Source organism: Nilaparvata lugens, chromosome Y (assembly GCF_014356525.2).
Source record: "Nilaparvata lugens isolate BPH chromosome Y, ASM1435652v1, whole genome shotgun sequence".
Classification (NCBI taxonomy): Eukaryota; Metazoa; Arthropoda; class Insecta; order Hemiptera; family Delphacidae; genus Nilaparvata; species Nilaparvata lugens.
In genome coordinates, this window is record NC_052519.1 from 3096332 (window position 1) to 3113136 (window position 16805).

General features: G+C 35.5%; 1 protein-coding gene across 1 annotated transcript; it reads left to right on the top strand.

Annotated features, from left to right (window-relative positions):
• Positions 1-2489: 2489 nt before the first annotated feature.
• Positions 2490-6743, top strand: LOC111048528 (N-alpha-acetyltransferase 30). The gene is made up of 4 exons (XM_039443518.1): positions 2490-2591; positions 3016-3145; positions 5013-5068; positions 6568-6743. Exons 1-4 carry the CDS (start codon positions 2490-2492, stop codon positions 6685-6687), a joined length of 408 nt encoding a protein of 135 aa, XP_039299452.1. The 3' UTR covers positions 6688-6743.
• The last annotated feature ends 10062 nt before the right edge of the window (positions 6744-16805 follow it).

The window sequence follows — 16805 nt, forward strand, 5'->3', positions numbered from 1 at the left end:
GTAGTCTTCTCCATGGTCATTGACCTGGGAATTGTCAAATTTCTTCCCAATCAATGGGGATTCACGGTCTATGATGCTGGTATGTGTGGTCATCTATGTACTCTGCCAGTAGGGCCTCACGGCTAGGTACTTTTTCAGTCTTCTAGCAAAGACACCGTAGTCCTGTACTGTCTTAAGTTTTTTGGGCAGAAAGTTGAAGAGTCGGGTCCCAGAATAGGCCGGCGACCTGCTGAATTTTGTGAGCCGGTGCTGCTGGAGATCAATGTCGGTTCTATTTCAGGTCTTGTGGGCATGTCTATCTCCCCTCAATTATGGTCTACTCCCCACAGCAAGGGTTGTTACTTCATGTATGTAGAGTGAGACAACTGTGAGTACTTTATGCTGGATGAAGAGCGGCCTGCAGTGATCCATCATATCCCTTCTTAAAATTGTTCTCAGAGCCTTTTTCTGTATTCGCAGAACTCTGTCCATACTTGTCTAAGCTGCATATTCCCATGCCACTATGCCGTACTTCAGGTGAGAAGCAAATAATGAGTGGTAAGCCATGAATGCAGTTTTTCCCTCAGTGATACTTTGAGGATGATTCCTGTTTTCAATTAAATTCAATCTCTCAGGCAACAGGATAAAATGATCCCTTAGTATGCGTCTCAAATGGAATTGTTTCTCTCAATCAAGTTATAGCTTCTAATATGCAGAGCGATACAACTGTAAGGATCTTACTTCTCTGAAACAGTCCTCTTCAATGATCTATCTTGTCCACTCTTCTGGAACTCTAATTTTGTCTGCTTGTAAGGAATGCTAAGCCCCAGGCTGCAACTCCGTAGCAATGGTGCTACTCAAACATCATGTGATAGGCAGTGAATGCAGTGTGCAATGTTGCATATCGTATAGATTACATAAGCTTTTCCGAGACAAATTCTATTTTTTCCTTTCCTGAAAGTGTCAAGCCACACCGCCCCCAGGCAATGAGGAGGAGACCTTGACATCTGGATGGCCACAAGGAGTGGTACACTGATAATCTGACAAAAGGAATCATGCTCACCCTCAAGAACAGATGAGAGGATGGTGAAGCCGACAGCTCTGCTAGGTATAGAAATGTCGAACAAGGGGTTGGAAACCAAGTGACGATTGAGGATGCAATGCACCTAATCAATGCAAGGCAAGAGGATTGACTTCAATGGCTTCTTTGTGAGTCTAGTTCAGGACATAGTGGGTGCCCTGCCAGATGCTACCGTTGATCCAATAGTTTTGTTGAAAGAAAGAACCCAGCCGGGACAGGAGCATCACCACACCAGTTGCCTTGATGAAAATGATCTGCTCCTTCAAGCCCTCTAAAAGTCAAATTTGTTTGGCATGTCTGTGAACTTGCTCCGAGAGATAGTGGATGCCATTGAATTTCCTCTCTGTGGATCTGTGAACAAGTTCTTGAGGTCTGGAAATTTTCCCGATTTTTTGAAGACTTCCACGAACTGTCCCTGTCTTCAAGGAGGACGAACCTTAGAGCCTTCGTAGCTTCAGGTCAATCTCCATAGCTCCTGTCTTTGACAAGGTGATCGAGGCAGTGATCAAGCCTCAACTGGAGTCTTTCTTTGAAGAGAATGGCCTGCTCTCTAACATGCAGTTTGACTTCTGAGTTGGGAGATCGACAGTGAGTGCAGTGGACCATATAGCTCAGCAGATTAATACTGCCTTCGAGGATGGCGAGTCTCTTGCTCTGTGTGACCTGAGCCGAGCCTTTGACTGTGTGGACCATGGCATTCGACTTGAAAAGCTGAGTTTCTATGTTCTAAGGGACTCGGCCCTTTCCATCTGGGGCTCGTACCTTTATGGAAGGGCACAGCTTGTCTCCCTCGGTGGTGTAAACTCCCAGGCTCTTCCAGTGGTTCTCCTCAGGGATTGGTGCTGGGCCTGCCTACACTGTTTCTAGTGATGATAAATGACCTCGACGACCACGGCTCCTTTCTGATATTTTTAGATGATACATCTCCACTGTCGTCGGGTGCTGAGCTTGACCGGGGTTTAAAGTCATCTGCGGAGCAACTTCGAACCACTTTGTGGTTCCTGTCTAATCGATTTCAGCCGAATGAGGACAATACCAAAATGATCATCTGCAGCTTGTCACTAGAACTGCGTTATCTTCAGAATCCAGTGAAGCTACTGCCGACTTTTCCGCATATGCTTCCTGCTGCTCAAAATGAGGGGCCTGGTGACTAAGAAGTATCTTGTGATAATGTATCACGCTCTCTTCCATTGCCTTATTACCTATGGATTGCTCCTGTGGGGTCACTTGGCAGGGCTGCTGATGTATATGAGGCTGCAAAAGAGGATTGTTTGAATCATAACAGGCAGCGACTATCTTGCCCACTGCAAGCCCATCTTTGCTCGCCTTGGTGTGCTGACGGTCTCCAGCCGTCATCCTGTGCTTGCTGTATGTCCAGAGGATACAGCATACTCTGGCTGCCCGTAGTGACATCCACTACCACAACAGCATGCACCGTGAGCTGTTGGATGTCCTCAGGAGACGCCTTCATCGATCACAGGCCAGGTACAGGATTTCTGTCATGGAATTCTTCAACAAGCTGCCTCCTGTTGTGAGGCCTTTTTCAAAAGAACCACCAAGAAACTGCTCATTTAGAAAATTTTTACAGAATACTCGCACATTTCCAGAAGTGCGTCTTTCATGTGTGACTTGAAACGTGTTATGTGCATTTCTCTATCGTCTATATCGAGTTCATTGAACCATTTCTGGAAAATGTGTCACCAATTTTTCTATGAACTTGTGTAGCCTGTTTGCTTGTTGTAGTCAATTCTCGAATTCAGCCTGCCTCTTGTGGGATAAATTTCTCAAAATCACTATTCACACTGAATCTACCCAAGTTGTTTTTTTTTATATACACGCAACAACAAAACTACGAAAAATTAATGAAAAATTCTTCATTATTTTCAATTTAGTTATTATTGTAAGTTTCTAAATTTGATTTTTCAATACATGCATTCGAATATTTCTGATTACAGGCCATGGATGGCAATACGTGCGTTAGTGCCGGTGCCATTGTATGCAAACTTGATATACACAGAAAAGTCGTTAAAAGAGGATACATCGCTATGCTCGCTGTCGACGAGAACTACAGAAAATGGAAAATAGGTGAGAGCTTGTTACATTAAAAAAAATTGAAATCGTATGAGTGTTATGAAAATACCTACAATTTTACACTGTTGAGTGTTATGGAAATCCAGTTAAGCCGAGACTACCCATGTCTAGCATGTATCAAGTAAAATCATAGTAATGTACATTTATTAACTTATTTTTATGCACTGAATGATAGACAAATGAAATGAAAACATTCCTTATTTATACAGTCTATATTTGGAGTTAGGGACTTTTTAGTCCTCTCTACCACTCAGCCTTGAACCACCACTCAACAATTCATATTGCTGGAGAAGAGACAATAGGTTCAGAACAAATCCATCCCTTTCACAAATTTTCAAATCAATGGTTCAATTCAATAAAAGGTAGGTCATGTTTAATCAATAAATATATTCAATTTCTAATCCGAAAATATTCAAACCAGGAATTTTGAATTCATATAGATTAAAAAACTACAATATTGCACCCAATTATCCCTGGACACTAGAAAATATGTTTTGTATCTCGATGAAGTAGGCTTGAAACTTGAATTGAATTGGCATGCTTTCAACTGACCTAAATAAGTACTAATCGATAGTAGTGGTAGTAGCCTATCCTCTTCCTGGCATCTCTCAAAATAATAACATGGCATTTTTAATAACTAGTTTTATGTAAATCAAATTAATTGTCCATGCGGGAGACAAATACATATGCTTGGTTTCTCATAGGAATAGGCTACGCATATTTAGGGATGAATCTACTTTGTTTTCAATTTGATCGAATAGGATAATATCGAAATTAGATTTTAAATTCTGTACAGAGATAAATAAGTGAATTGCCTACTCATCTAGAAGACCATTGAATTTTTATATTACGGGCTTTGCGGAGTAGGCTACATTATTCTAGTTGAATATTATAGTTTTGTATTGAAAAGGAAAGTTAATAGAATGATTAGAAATACTCATCTATATATCTCAATATACCACAGGCATTAAGTAGAATGCTTTATAAACCAGCAAGAATTCGCTCAAAACTCTTTATTTTAAAATACGAATTGAAAAGCAAATTAAATGTGCTTAATTTCAAAATGTCTAGACATCTCAATATATCACAGGCATTGAAATTAGAATGCGAGATAATTAAGCAAGAATTCGCTAAAAACCCTTTAATATCAAATAAGAACTAAAAATCGAAATAAATTTTATTAAATCTGTTTTATTTCAAAATGCCATGTAAACTCTCAATTAATATATAATTTTGACTCCAGACTAACCACAGATTATATTTTTATTATTATTCATGGAGACAACAATTATTTATTTAGCAAGACATAAGTTGTATTGAACAACTAATCCAAATCACAATCAACAGCCTTAAATTTTCAAAAAGATGAGAGTTTTATTTCCAATTTTCAAATTTCATGCAATCACATTAACAGATACCAAATAATAGAGTCTTAGATATCACCAGTTGAAACTCTCAAAAATAAAGTGTTCCCGCTGTTTCAATTTTCTACCATTCCAGTGAACTGTAAATTTATTTTGGGAAGGCTGTTCTTTCTAGGCTCATGAAAGCATGATAAAATGCTGTCTATTTATTGTGAATAACGAAAGGTCAGAGAACAATATGCTCATTGTTATAACTAGATTAACCTGATTACATTAGCATAAACTTAATTGTATTCAACTCATGATGTGAAATATCTATAAAAGCATGAAATTATTATTTCAATGTAGATTGCAACATAACCCTTTTTGCTCCAGATTATAATCCTACAAAAACAATGAAATAATAATAATATCGCAATAGTAATTAATAGTTATATTAATTAGTATAAAACTAATCTTTGTTCAATTCTATGATGGATAATTAATTTGTTTTTCAGGGTCAAATTTGGTGCTCAAAGCGATTCGTGCAATGGTAGCAGATTATGCTGACGAGGTAACTAATCAAAACTTGAACATCTATTATGCTAATTATGCTAAGTACTCGCTAGTTGACCAAATCGCACGACTTTTTAGACGGTCTAGAGACACGGTCTATCGGCTATCTAGAGACACAATAGGCCGGGTGAATAAAAACGAGTGACTTGCAAGGCAGCTCAAAGAAGTATTAAAACTACGAGTAAATAGATGTAAATAAAGTTACGAGTCAACTCAAAACTGTTTCCTTGCAAGATTAACGGTTTACTTTGCTAGTATCAAACTAATAAAAAATGGATGTAAATGCTCGGCAGTCTGGCTGCTCAGTTTTTTGGGCTGTCGTTTTTAAAAATTTGAATAGAAATATATTGAACAAATGTGAATCGTATTCCGTTTAATGTACTTAACAAGTACGACAAGAAGTCTAGGGTCAGGCTACCTTGAAAATTTACGTGTAACTTCTTGCCATCCAAGTATTTACTATCGCTTTTACACCGATACTACATCGCTACTATACCAATTCAGGCAGCTTTTTACGGTTCCTCGACTGCCAAGCACTTGCGAGTTGGAGTTTTATTCACTTCGATTTTTCTTCTTACTCGTCTATTCATGATGATCGAAAATTTACCTGTCCCATTCGTTTTCATTCATTCGGAACTCTCTGTCTTCAATGAGTACTGAGTTATAATTTTTCAAAAATAGTAAAATTTTATGAAAAAATCTATTTTGATGAATTTTAGTTTTGATTAACAATATCTTCCGATTGTTACCATTTAGATATATAATTTAAAATTCCTCTGGGAGTAATTTTGTGCTCTACAATCTGAGACCAGGTAGAGCGCTCTATTTCATATAGATTTCCAGGTACACCTGACAACAATGCTCCTTGTATTTTGAAAAAAACACCCAAGATTTAGCTTCAATTAACTATCATCATCAATTTAATTGTCATCACATTGAGATTTCGCACAATGATATAAGTTCATGAGATCATGTTCTATGAGAATCACCTGTTAGATGCAATTATTTCAGTGGAGAGGCTCGCTTAAGGACACCTCAAGGATCAAAGTTTCAAACACTCATCCCTGACACACTGATTTGATCTCATCGTACTCCAGCTCATTCTTCTCGGCTTGTCAAGGCGGTTCAAAATCATAAGTCGAATTCGGTCAAAAAATGGAAAATTCATCCTTCATTTAAATAAGAACTAAAATATAAATTGCAATCACACCCCCTTCTCATGTATTTATTGACTGGACCACCACTACATGATTGACAATTGAAAAATGCTTTGTTTATAAACTTGAGTAAAGTTATTATGAACATCTACTACCAAATTGAACCTTCTAATCCCACTGCCGTATATCACTACAAATTTCATTTATATAAAATTAATAATAATAATATATTTTTAAATATACTATTTATCACATGTACTTTTGTCGGCATAAATGCGAATTACTCATGGTGAATTTTGAAGTAATTTGTTGGTTGAATTGCAGGTGGTGTTGGTGACAGATAACAAATCAACCAGCACTTCGTCTGTACGAGAATTTAGGCTTTGTAAGAGATAAACGATTGTTCAGGTATTACCTGAATGGGGTTGATGCACTACGACTGAAACTGTGGTTGAGGTGAAAAAAATCACTACTAAATCAACTCCTGCAGGTTGGAACTAGAGAAAAATTCATGAGAAGTCTATACGGGTCCGTATCACAGAGACAAGTTCTCACAGAGACAAGTAGTGTTTTTGAACGATATTAGTGTCACAGAGACAAGTTTCATAGGAACAAGTATTTTTATAAATGGCAGTCTCACAGGAACAAGTTCCCACAGAGACAAGATGAGTCTCACAGAGACAAGGTGAGTCTCACAGAGACAAGGTCAGTCTCACAGAGACAAGGTCTGTCTCACTGGAACAAGTAGTGTCACTGGAACAAGAAGAGGGGTGGAGTCCCATTCGAACAAGTGGAGTGTCACAGAGACAAGCTCAGTCTCACAGGAACAAGGTTGGTGTGGTGTGTTGCCTACACATGAAGATGAAGGCATTCCATTTGCTCTAATAAATTTGATGTCATCTGTTTTTTAATTTATATACATAATTATATATTATGGTGACATGAATAGAATAGATTGACTGCCTTTATTTTTCTTAGAGAGCGAAGTTAGGGCGCAGTCGACCCTCTCTTACACTCAACTCTCTATCAAGTATTATAACAATACAAAAAAATAATACAAATAATATGATTAAAAACAAACAATAGTTAAGTTATCTACTTATTTAAAATAATAACAAATTTTGAATTATTGAAAAGAAAGAGAAAAAATACATTGAAAATAATACATAACAATGCTGAATAATAGTTTTTTCTGATACTTCATCACTTTAGTAAAAAATAAGACACTACAGAGTACAATACAGTAGGCCATCATAGCAACTGAAGTGTTTGCTATACATTTCATTTCCTACTTATTATCACTATGTAAATCTCGAAGTGGATAAGTAAATTACATCATGATTTATTTAAATAGTAAAATAGAATCTTCCTTCAATCAACAAACAACGCTCCTTCAATCCACGTGACATACATATATGAATATATAATTTATGTAAAAAATGTGGTGACATCATTTGATGCCAGCTTTAAACGTTTCTCCTCTGGAGAAAAAATGATGAATTTAGTGGACTGTTTAGTGTATCCTAGACATTTAGATTCAAATCTACATAGCAATTGATTCCCCTTTTCATCCAGGATATTTGTGGATATTTGTTAAAATTTGAATTTGTTGACCGAGCGAAGTGAGTTCTAAGATTCAAGTCGACGGCTTTGCATTTCTCTTTATGTTTATATGTTCCGCAATTACGGCGAAATGCAGCAATAGATTACCATGAAATTTGACAGGTATATTTCTTTTCAAATTGTGCCTCGACGTATATACAAGGTTTTTTAGAAATTTTGCATTTTAAGGTTAAATCAATGGGTAAAGTCTCCTTCGAACGCCAATATTACAGTAAAAATCAGAATAGAATCATCCATAATAATCCAGCTGTTGAGTGGATTTTTAATTGCATGCAATAACGCATGCAATTAATATATCAATGTAACTTAGTAAAAAATCAGCTGTCGTGTTGACTATTCATTGCATGCAATGACGCATGCAATGAATAACAGAAAGAAAACATAGTGTTTTCTCTCGACCTTTATCTGCTTTCAACTCGGGCTGACCTGTTGCCAGTGTGTTGAAGGAGATTAGCTTTTGATGTTAGCATATTTTTGATACACTAACCCCAACAGCCATTAGCCGTTTTCACACCGACATCTTGCCGACACAACATACAAACAGGATTTACTCTCATGGACAGTATGAGACGAGGCTGTGTTTTATAACTGTGCGAGGTCTACTGTTCATAGAACTACTAGTCCAGGATCAAAATGTCGTTTTACAAAAATCATCAAATATTTAATAATTCAATACAATGATACATGTACAAATGTAAAGCTGACTAGCACCGAGGTAGAATCAATTTATTCTTGAATGATTTGAAATATATTTCAAGTTGTTATGCTTCATTTATTCATTGAACACCTATTTTATCATTATGGGTTATCAGAACCTATTAGAATTATGTAGATTGCCTTTAATGAATGAATTGATTTCCATGTAAATTTATTTCTACCAAACTCCAAAATAACTTCACTTAATAGTTCAATTGTCAAGATTAGTGAGTACACTGAAACTTCTCGATAACTCTATAATTTGTAGTTTTGCCATCAAAAACACTGTAACTAGTATTCCCATAACGATAAATACACTAGTATGCCATAGTAACTGATAACTCTGCTGAATTCAGCTGATTAATATACGAAACTCACATCAACTCGCTTTCTTTAATGTCTGTCTGCCTGTCTAGGTATTGTTTGTTTTCAACATAGCCCACCCACATGTATTAGTTAATACAACTTGTGATAGCAATTCCTTTAACGTTATAGTAATTGGTATTATTAGTTTAGGGATTTTGAATTCTGATTGTGAATTATTCACCCATACGGAGTGAACTTTAAAGTTCTATGGATTCAAATATAATAATATAACTAGAGACACCCTTGGTTGAAGAACTCGCTCATGAACAGTTGTATTGATCTCTGAAATCTTTTACAAGTATGTCAAATTAATATTTAACAATATTTTCTAATATCCATTCATACAGGCTATATTATGAATTAATTATGGGTAATTATGGGATCAGTATCCATGATATATTTTTTCGTATTTTATTTTATCAGCCTCGATATTGCAGAGCTTGATATATAACTCGTCACCCTCCAAAATTCGTATTAAATGCTTGGTCCCGTAAGCTACAAATTATAGTGGTTCTACTGTGTTGAATGAAGTCTACTGGGGGGTTGATATACTCGAACATTGAGAATTTTGAATATAATAGAATTTTTCAGTATTGTTTTTCATTTCGAATGTCATTTTCAATACTGGAAGATATACAGTTATCGTTTCCCAAAAAAGCGGGAAAATGTTATTTTTTCATGATAATATTTTGATCATTGATTTTTCTACGTTTCAACGATTGGATTTGCTTTTGTCTGTATATGTACGTTGGCATGTTTGTAGATTAGCTTTTGATGATTACAACTTGGCACTGCTCTCGGTTTCATTCATAACAGGTAATATTGTCATCGTCAATACACGCCAATCAGTCATTGGCCGTTTCAACACTTACCGATTTCTCGTCACGGTACCGGTTTCTTTTTTCCGATGTCCGAAGGGCTAATTGGGGTGACATATTGACAATGAGATCTGTTAAACAATGAGATCTTATAAACTTTATAACTACTGTACAAGCTCTACTGTTCACAGAACGACTAGCTTCAAGTATTCAACTACAGAAGTCGGAAATAGACATTTCATTTTACTTATGGTAGACACCCACCCTTATCTATCTACTTCACGTCTATGAATATAACAATATCAAATGATAGAGTTGAAAGTACAAAGGCATAGAGATGGAAATTTAGAAGTAAATGATTTGTTATAATTCAATTACCTAGGTATATTAAAACTGACTACTTTAGCATTTACCTGATTAATATTACCGCAATCATTATGTTACAAATTCAAATTTGCGTTGCGTTGCTGACACTCGGCTGCTCTCTGCACCTATTTTATCGAATAACTTTAAAACATGACGTCAACAAACTTGGTGACTCAACACATCTGTCTCGTTTTCAACTGACAATGGCAAACTCTCTCGATCAGCTGTTTTCAACTGACGATGAAAAACTCTCTTGATCAACTGTTTTCAACTGACGACAGAAAACTCTCTCAGTCAGCTGCTACTCGGTTGATGAATATTATTACCTGATCATTTTTAAGTTCCCTCAGTGAGTTATCCTAAACATGAGTCCTAATTAAAATGATGATTTTCGTATCACAAACTCACTATATTTCAAACTATATACTATGTTTCAAACTTAATCAAAATCGTTAAAGCCGTTTTCGATTTCCATCAGACATACTGACAAACAAACTAACAAACAGAAATGGAATACGATGATAAATACGTCTATAGTAACATCCATATGGGAACGTCTGTTATAGTAGACTGCATAAAACTAATCCGATGTTAGTTGGAAGAGCTGAGTACCTCCTCACCCCTTACCATAAACTTTGCCAATTCTTCAGGTGTACTGTATTATGAAAATATCAATATTGATTCTTACTTATAATCAGCTGCGGACGAAGTTGATCAAATCTTATTTGGCAACGTTGCATTTACCCTCATGAGACTATTTTCATACGGTCTTGTATATTTAAAATAATGTATAATATAGTGAACAACCAATTCATTTTTAAAGTAATTCATTATAATATATATGGAATGAAAAATAATTGAGAGATTATAAACTACCTAAAACAACTTGGACAACAAAATAAATAACTTAGAATATATTCTTTTAAATTGGTGCAAGTTCCACATCATCCGCCTCTTGCACAACGGCGGTATCACCAATCCTAAAACTCGCAGCCGAGGATCAACTGCTAGAATAAAATAATAATAATAATAATAATAATAATAATAATATAATAATAATAATAATAATAATAATAACGAATTAGAATATCCAATGAATTATTATTATTATTATAATAAATGTATAACAAATTCCGGGCCGGGCAAGATATGTTTCTCATACCACTCCCGTGTTTCGGTTGGACACGTTAAACTGCCAGTCCCAGCTGCCTGGAAACAGTCGTTAGGTCATGTCAGAGGCCTTGAAATTGATCAGTCCTGAGGGGGACAGTGAAAAGGGGGTCCTAAGCCCCCCTCAAGGATCAGATAAATAATGAAAATGCGGGTCTATCTACACGAATCCTTAGAGTCTCATAAAAATTTAATACTTTTTTTTAACAGCAGTAGTATAATTCCTTCTACAGTATAAACAATGTAGCAAAATTGCCTTGAAAGTATGGGTACAGAGTAGACTAATAAAGAATATATTTTTCTCTATGGTATAGTTTGAATACAGAATGGGTACACTTATTGATCAGAGCACAATAAGTGAGTTATTGAATAAATTTCAATGTGAGAATTAACAAGTTCCAAGATGTCACAGTGAAAGCAAGACAAAGGGCACAATCAGACAATCAAATGTATGTAAAGAGTTGTTGAGAATTATGGGAACAGCTTGATTTATCTTTAGCTTTCTAACTAAAAGTTATTTTCCAATAAGAATATTTTCCCCAATGAAATTGTCATTGTAACAGAAAAATTTATCTTTTTCCATGATTTTTAAGAAATATGTTTTAGTGTATTCCTACTTTAGGGCCTCTCTGTAGACCTAAATTTCTAATAAATATTTCATGATTGGATTTAATAAGTGATAATGTATAATATGTCTGTATTGATACTTCAACCACATTTATATAAAAATGGAAAAAAATGAAGCATATAATAACATCTTCGAATGTAACGTTTATGGGGAAAAACCCAGGTCCCTCTATCCTTTGGGGGTATTCCTCCCCCCCCAATACCTCTTGGTTTTTGCCCCTCCCCCTCCCTAGCAGTTTGGTGAAATGGCGCCACTAAAGTTGAATGAAATCAACTTCAATTATTGTATGGTAATTGTATGGCAAGATTACGATACTTATGAGCTCTACTTAGAAATGGATGGTGAAACAAGATAATTGAACTGGAATGTAATAAACTGTGATATTTTTATAATTATATAAAAGCAATTAAGCCATACATTACAATCATTGAGAGAAAAACTAATAAGATGCTTATATTATCTTCTCAAATCTTGATACATTAACAATACACTACCGGTAATTCACGAGTAAATACTGATGGGGTCGATTTCAATGAACAAATTATTTAAATGAAATGGTTTATTTAATTATTTAAACGATTTAAATGGAATGGTTGTTTTCTTCTAAATGTCTATTCTTGAGCATTCTGTTAATTTCGAACAGAGCTCACTTTCACGGGGTTTTCTCAGATGTTGAAGCAATCACTGAGGAATCTCCAGCACAGATTTCAATAATCCAGGAGAGATTCATCTAAAATTAAAACTATTAGTGCAATATTGCTAAATTATTATTGCCAATTAATAGTGTTTTCCAGAAAATTACTAATCCCATAAATGTCTGTTAATTAAATGATAAGTTATGGAGTTCCAAATATTATAATATTTTTCGCATTCCCATTTTTCTTTTTTCATATTTTAAATCGCTTCATTTGGGTCACTCGTTGTTTAGTCGAATATAGTATTTAATAGTATTAAATACTCTGGCAAGTTCACTTCTGGGTCACTCGTTGTTTAGTCGAATATAGTATTTAATAGTATTTAATACACTGGCAAGTCTCAAACAAAAAGAGACATGTCGAGATGCCATCCGTCATCTGGGAATCATGACGGTGACCAACATCTACAATATCATGGAAGTCATCACCCATGTTAGCCGAATAAATCTCCAGAGAGGCACAGATGTTCATAAATACGTCACTCGGCAGGCAGATAAACTATGTACTCCCAAGGCACATGACTGCAATCTTCGAAGAGAAACCTTCATACGTGGGCAGAAAACTGTGGAATCACCTACCGGAGAAGATAAAGAGGCTGGATTGTGTGACATTGAAAAAAAGACTTAGTGAGTTTCTCAAAGGAAGGCCCATGTACGAACTATGTGAATTTCTTGAAACAGGAGACACAGACTGGCAGTGAACAAAATATATAATTGTAAATACAAATAATTCAAATACCGTATATATATAATTATATATATTTTTTTTTATTCTTGACAACAATTGCTATTCTTGAAGAATATGTAATAAAGAATTTTTACTATTGACTATTATTCAGGTATAATAGTCAGGTATTATTCAGGTATAATATATCTGTCACATATCATATATCTCTATTATTATTATTATTATTATCTCTATTATTATTCAGGTATAATATATCTGTCACATATCATATATCTCTCTTAGCAGCGACTATATAAACGCTTAACATAGGTTGCTAGGGAACGATAATAATAAGAATGTGTGATGAATAATCTATCCTGTTCTAGGCGAGCAATATTTCTGTATTACAGATATCCAAAAACTTCAACACGAAAATGTGAATATCTTTGAAACGGTTTGATATATTGATAGCAATTTCCACCATTCATTGTCTCTTGAAATTCTTTATTTGAATCTTGTATCAAAACCTTCCCAAAGAAAATGTTTGATTCAATGTGGCGGAACGAAGATGGCAGACCTAAATTTTGAAGCTACATACAGAATTTTATTTAATTTGAATAGGAATCCCAGTGGAGCTCACTGTCAAATTATCTTTGGAAAAGGAATATCAAGCTGTTTTCCTATTAATATTACGCTGTAGGCCTACGTGAATCCATAGAACTTCATAGGTTTCTCCGTATGGGTAAATGATTCAAAATCAAAATTCAAATTTTGTCAAATTAATACCAACGACATAGCAACTGCCATCACAATTTGTATCATTAATATTACGCGTATGCTACTGAAAGATAATAGTCAGGCAGACACTCAGAAGCAAGTTATTTTGTCTCATGTAGTACTTTCAATGTTACTTTTATATCCTGAAAAAGGACGAAGAAGTGAGTAAAATATTCTGTTGTTCAACGAACTTGACCTGTAAAAAGATTCGAAGAGTGCGTGTTCAAAATTTGAAGCTGATTGATCAACTCTTTCTAAAGTAATTGTAGTGCATTCAAACAAACAAGTAAACCCACAGACTGGCAACAACTTTGAACTTGAGTAAAAAGTAAGAACTTGCTAACGCTCGTTCAACAAATATTATTGAGAGAACAACTGGCGGTATTATCAAGTTGGGAGCGCATAGCTTGAAGGAGTCAAATTATTTCAGTGTAGGGGATTGAGTATTTTACAAGAGAGTGTGTTTCTGAGGGATATAGGCCTATAGTGAGAAAGTGAAGAAGTGAGGATTCAATTGAATTGCAGTTTTAGTTTTTTTGCACGGCCGGCCCTCTCTCACATTCAACCATCAACCTTCCAGTACGATGCTACATTAACTATATTATACAATCCTACTCAGTGGAATGGGGGAATTCACAATATTACAAGCAAGTGTTGATAGTAATGAATATTATTGTCACAAAAAAATTTACAAATCTAGGCATGGGAAAGTCAAATTCAAGATAAGTTGAAGATAATATGTCTGTTTGTTGTATGAAATAATAACAAAACCCTGAGGGGTTTTGAAGAAAGGAGAGCATTGGCACACAACCGGGTGAGAGAGAGTAAGAGTGAGTGAGTGTGTGTGTGTGAGACAGAGAGAGAGAGTGATAGAAAGGCGCAGGAGTGAGTGAGGGGGAGAGAGAGAGAGAATGAGAGAGTAAGCAATAGAACTAAATAAGGTTGAGATAGGAGACAATGTCACGCAGGAGTATTGTCTAATGGTGGTCACACACACACTTCTACAGTCACACTCAGTTATAAACAGAATATTTCAAAGAAAGTACAGTCTGTGCCAAAATTCAAACCAGTTTACTTCCAAGCTATTCTGACATAGGCGTCAAATGCAGATAGCGACAACCAAAGACTGTTTTCCAGGTAGAGAAATTAGTCACGGACTCGCCCCGCCAAAACAAGACACTTCTTTTTCAGCACAAGAACGACAAAACTAGCCACCGCCAAAACAAGACTGATTTTTAGTGCTAGGATGGATGTGTCTGACTTTGACGGTGGTGTATCCTGACATCGCCCCTAAAATAGTGTACTCAACGGTTATAGTCTTCTCCTATCTATATTTTTTCTTCTTATTATTTCTCATCTTCTTCCTCTTCTTCCTTCTTCTTCTTCTTCTTTTGTCTTTTTTTTCTATTATCTCCTTCTTCTTGCTTGTTGTTCTTCTCCTCCTGTCGTCTTCTTCTTCTTCTTCTCTTCTTCTTCTTCTTTCTCTAGCTTTGTCCGGCAAGGACTGATTTGTTTTTGTATTATGGAGTCCCTTTTGTATATGGTACCAAGAACAATAACAGGGATATTTCCAGGGCTCTAGAGAATAATAATACTAATTCCCTATGTCCTTTTGCTAAGTTGAAACGTGTAGCAACGTGAGTTGAAATGTATAAGTTGACCTAAATTTTTGAAGGCTGATCTTCGAATTGATAAAATTATAGAAACATGATCACAAGCAAATCCCTAAGAATATAATGGAGATCGAGACTATTCCTTTTAACAGAATCATGTTTCCTCATCATTATCACCATCCTCAAATTATACGAGTCGATCCATCCGGCGTATTCACGCATGATGTGTGCAGAAAATCTCACTCACACTGACTGTACAACAACTGTGAGATTAACTATTCTAAGTCAAGGACTCTAAGACTCTCTGTTGTGAGGCAGGGTGATATAATTATTCTCGAGTGACGTTATCATGTAAAAATTTAGATTTTTCTCCCCTCACAGGTTTTTACCTTGAGCATTATTGTTCTAAAAAATCGCCGACACGTCATAACAGCACATAATTCACCCTGATGTAGGCTGTGGTTTTTAACTGCGCAAGGTCTAATTTTCACAGGACTACTAGTTATTTTTCCAACTGAATAGGTCAACAAATTCTATTGGGAGACATCAAAGGGAAATGCAAGGTGCTGCATTGTGATAAAGTCACGTTCGGCAGACGCCAGTATGTTTTTTCGATGAATAAATTGAACGCAACTTTAGATCTCAAAATACACTAAAACAGATTTCTTAAAAATCATGGAAAAAGATTAATTTTTCTGTTACAATGACAATTTCATTGGGGAAAATATTCTTATTGGAAAATAACTTTTAGTTAGAAAGCTAAAGATACATCAAGCTGTTCCCATAATTCTCAACAACTCTTTACATACATTTGATTGTCTGATTGTGCCCTTTGTCTTGCTTTCACTGTGACATCTTGCAACTTGTTAATTCTCACATTGAAATTTATTCAATAACTCACTTATTGTGCTCTGATCAATAAGTGTACCCATTGTGTATTCAAACTATACCACAGAGAAAAATATATTCTTTATTACTCTGTACCCATACTTTCAAGGCAATTTTGCTACATTGTTTATACTGTAGAAGGAACTATACTACTGCTGTTAAAAAAAGTATTAAATTTTCATGAGACTCTAAGGATTCGTGTAGATAGACCCGCATTTTCATTATTTATCTGATCCTTGATGGGGGGCTTAGGACCCCCTTTTCACTGTCCC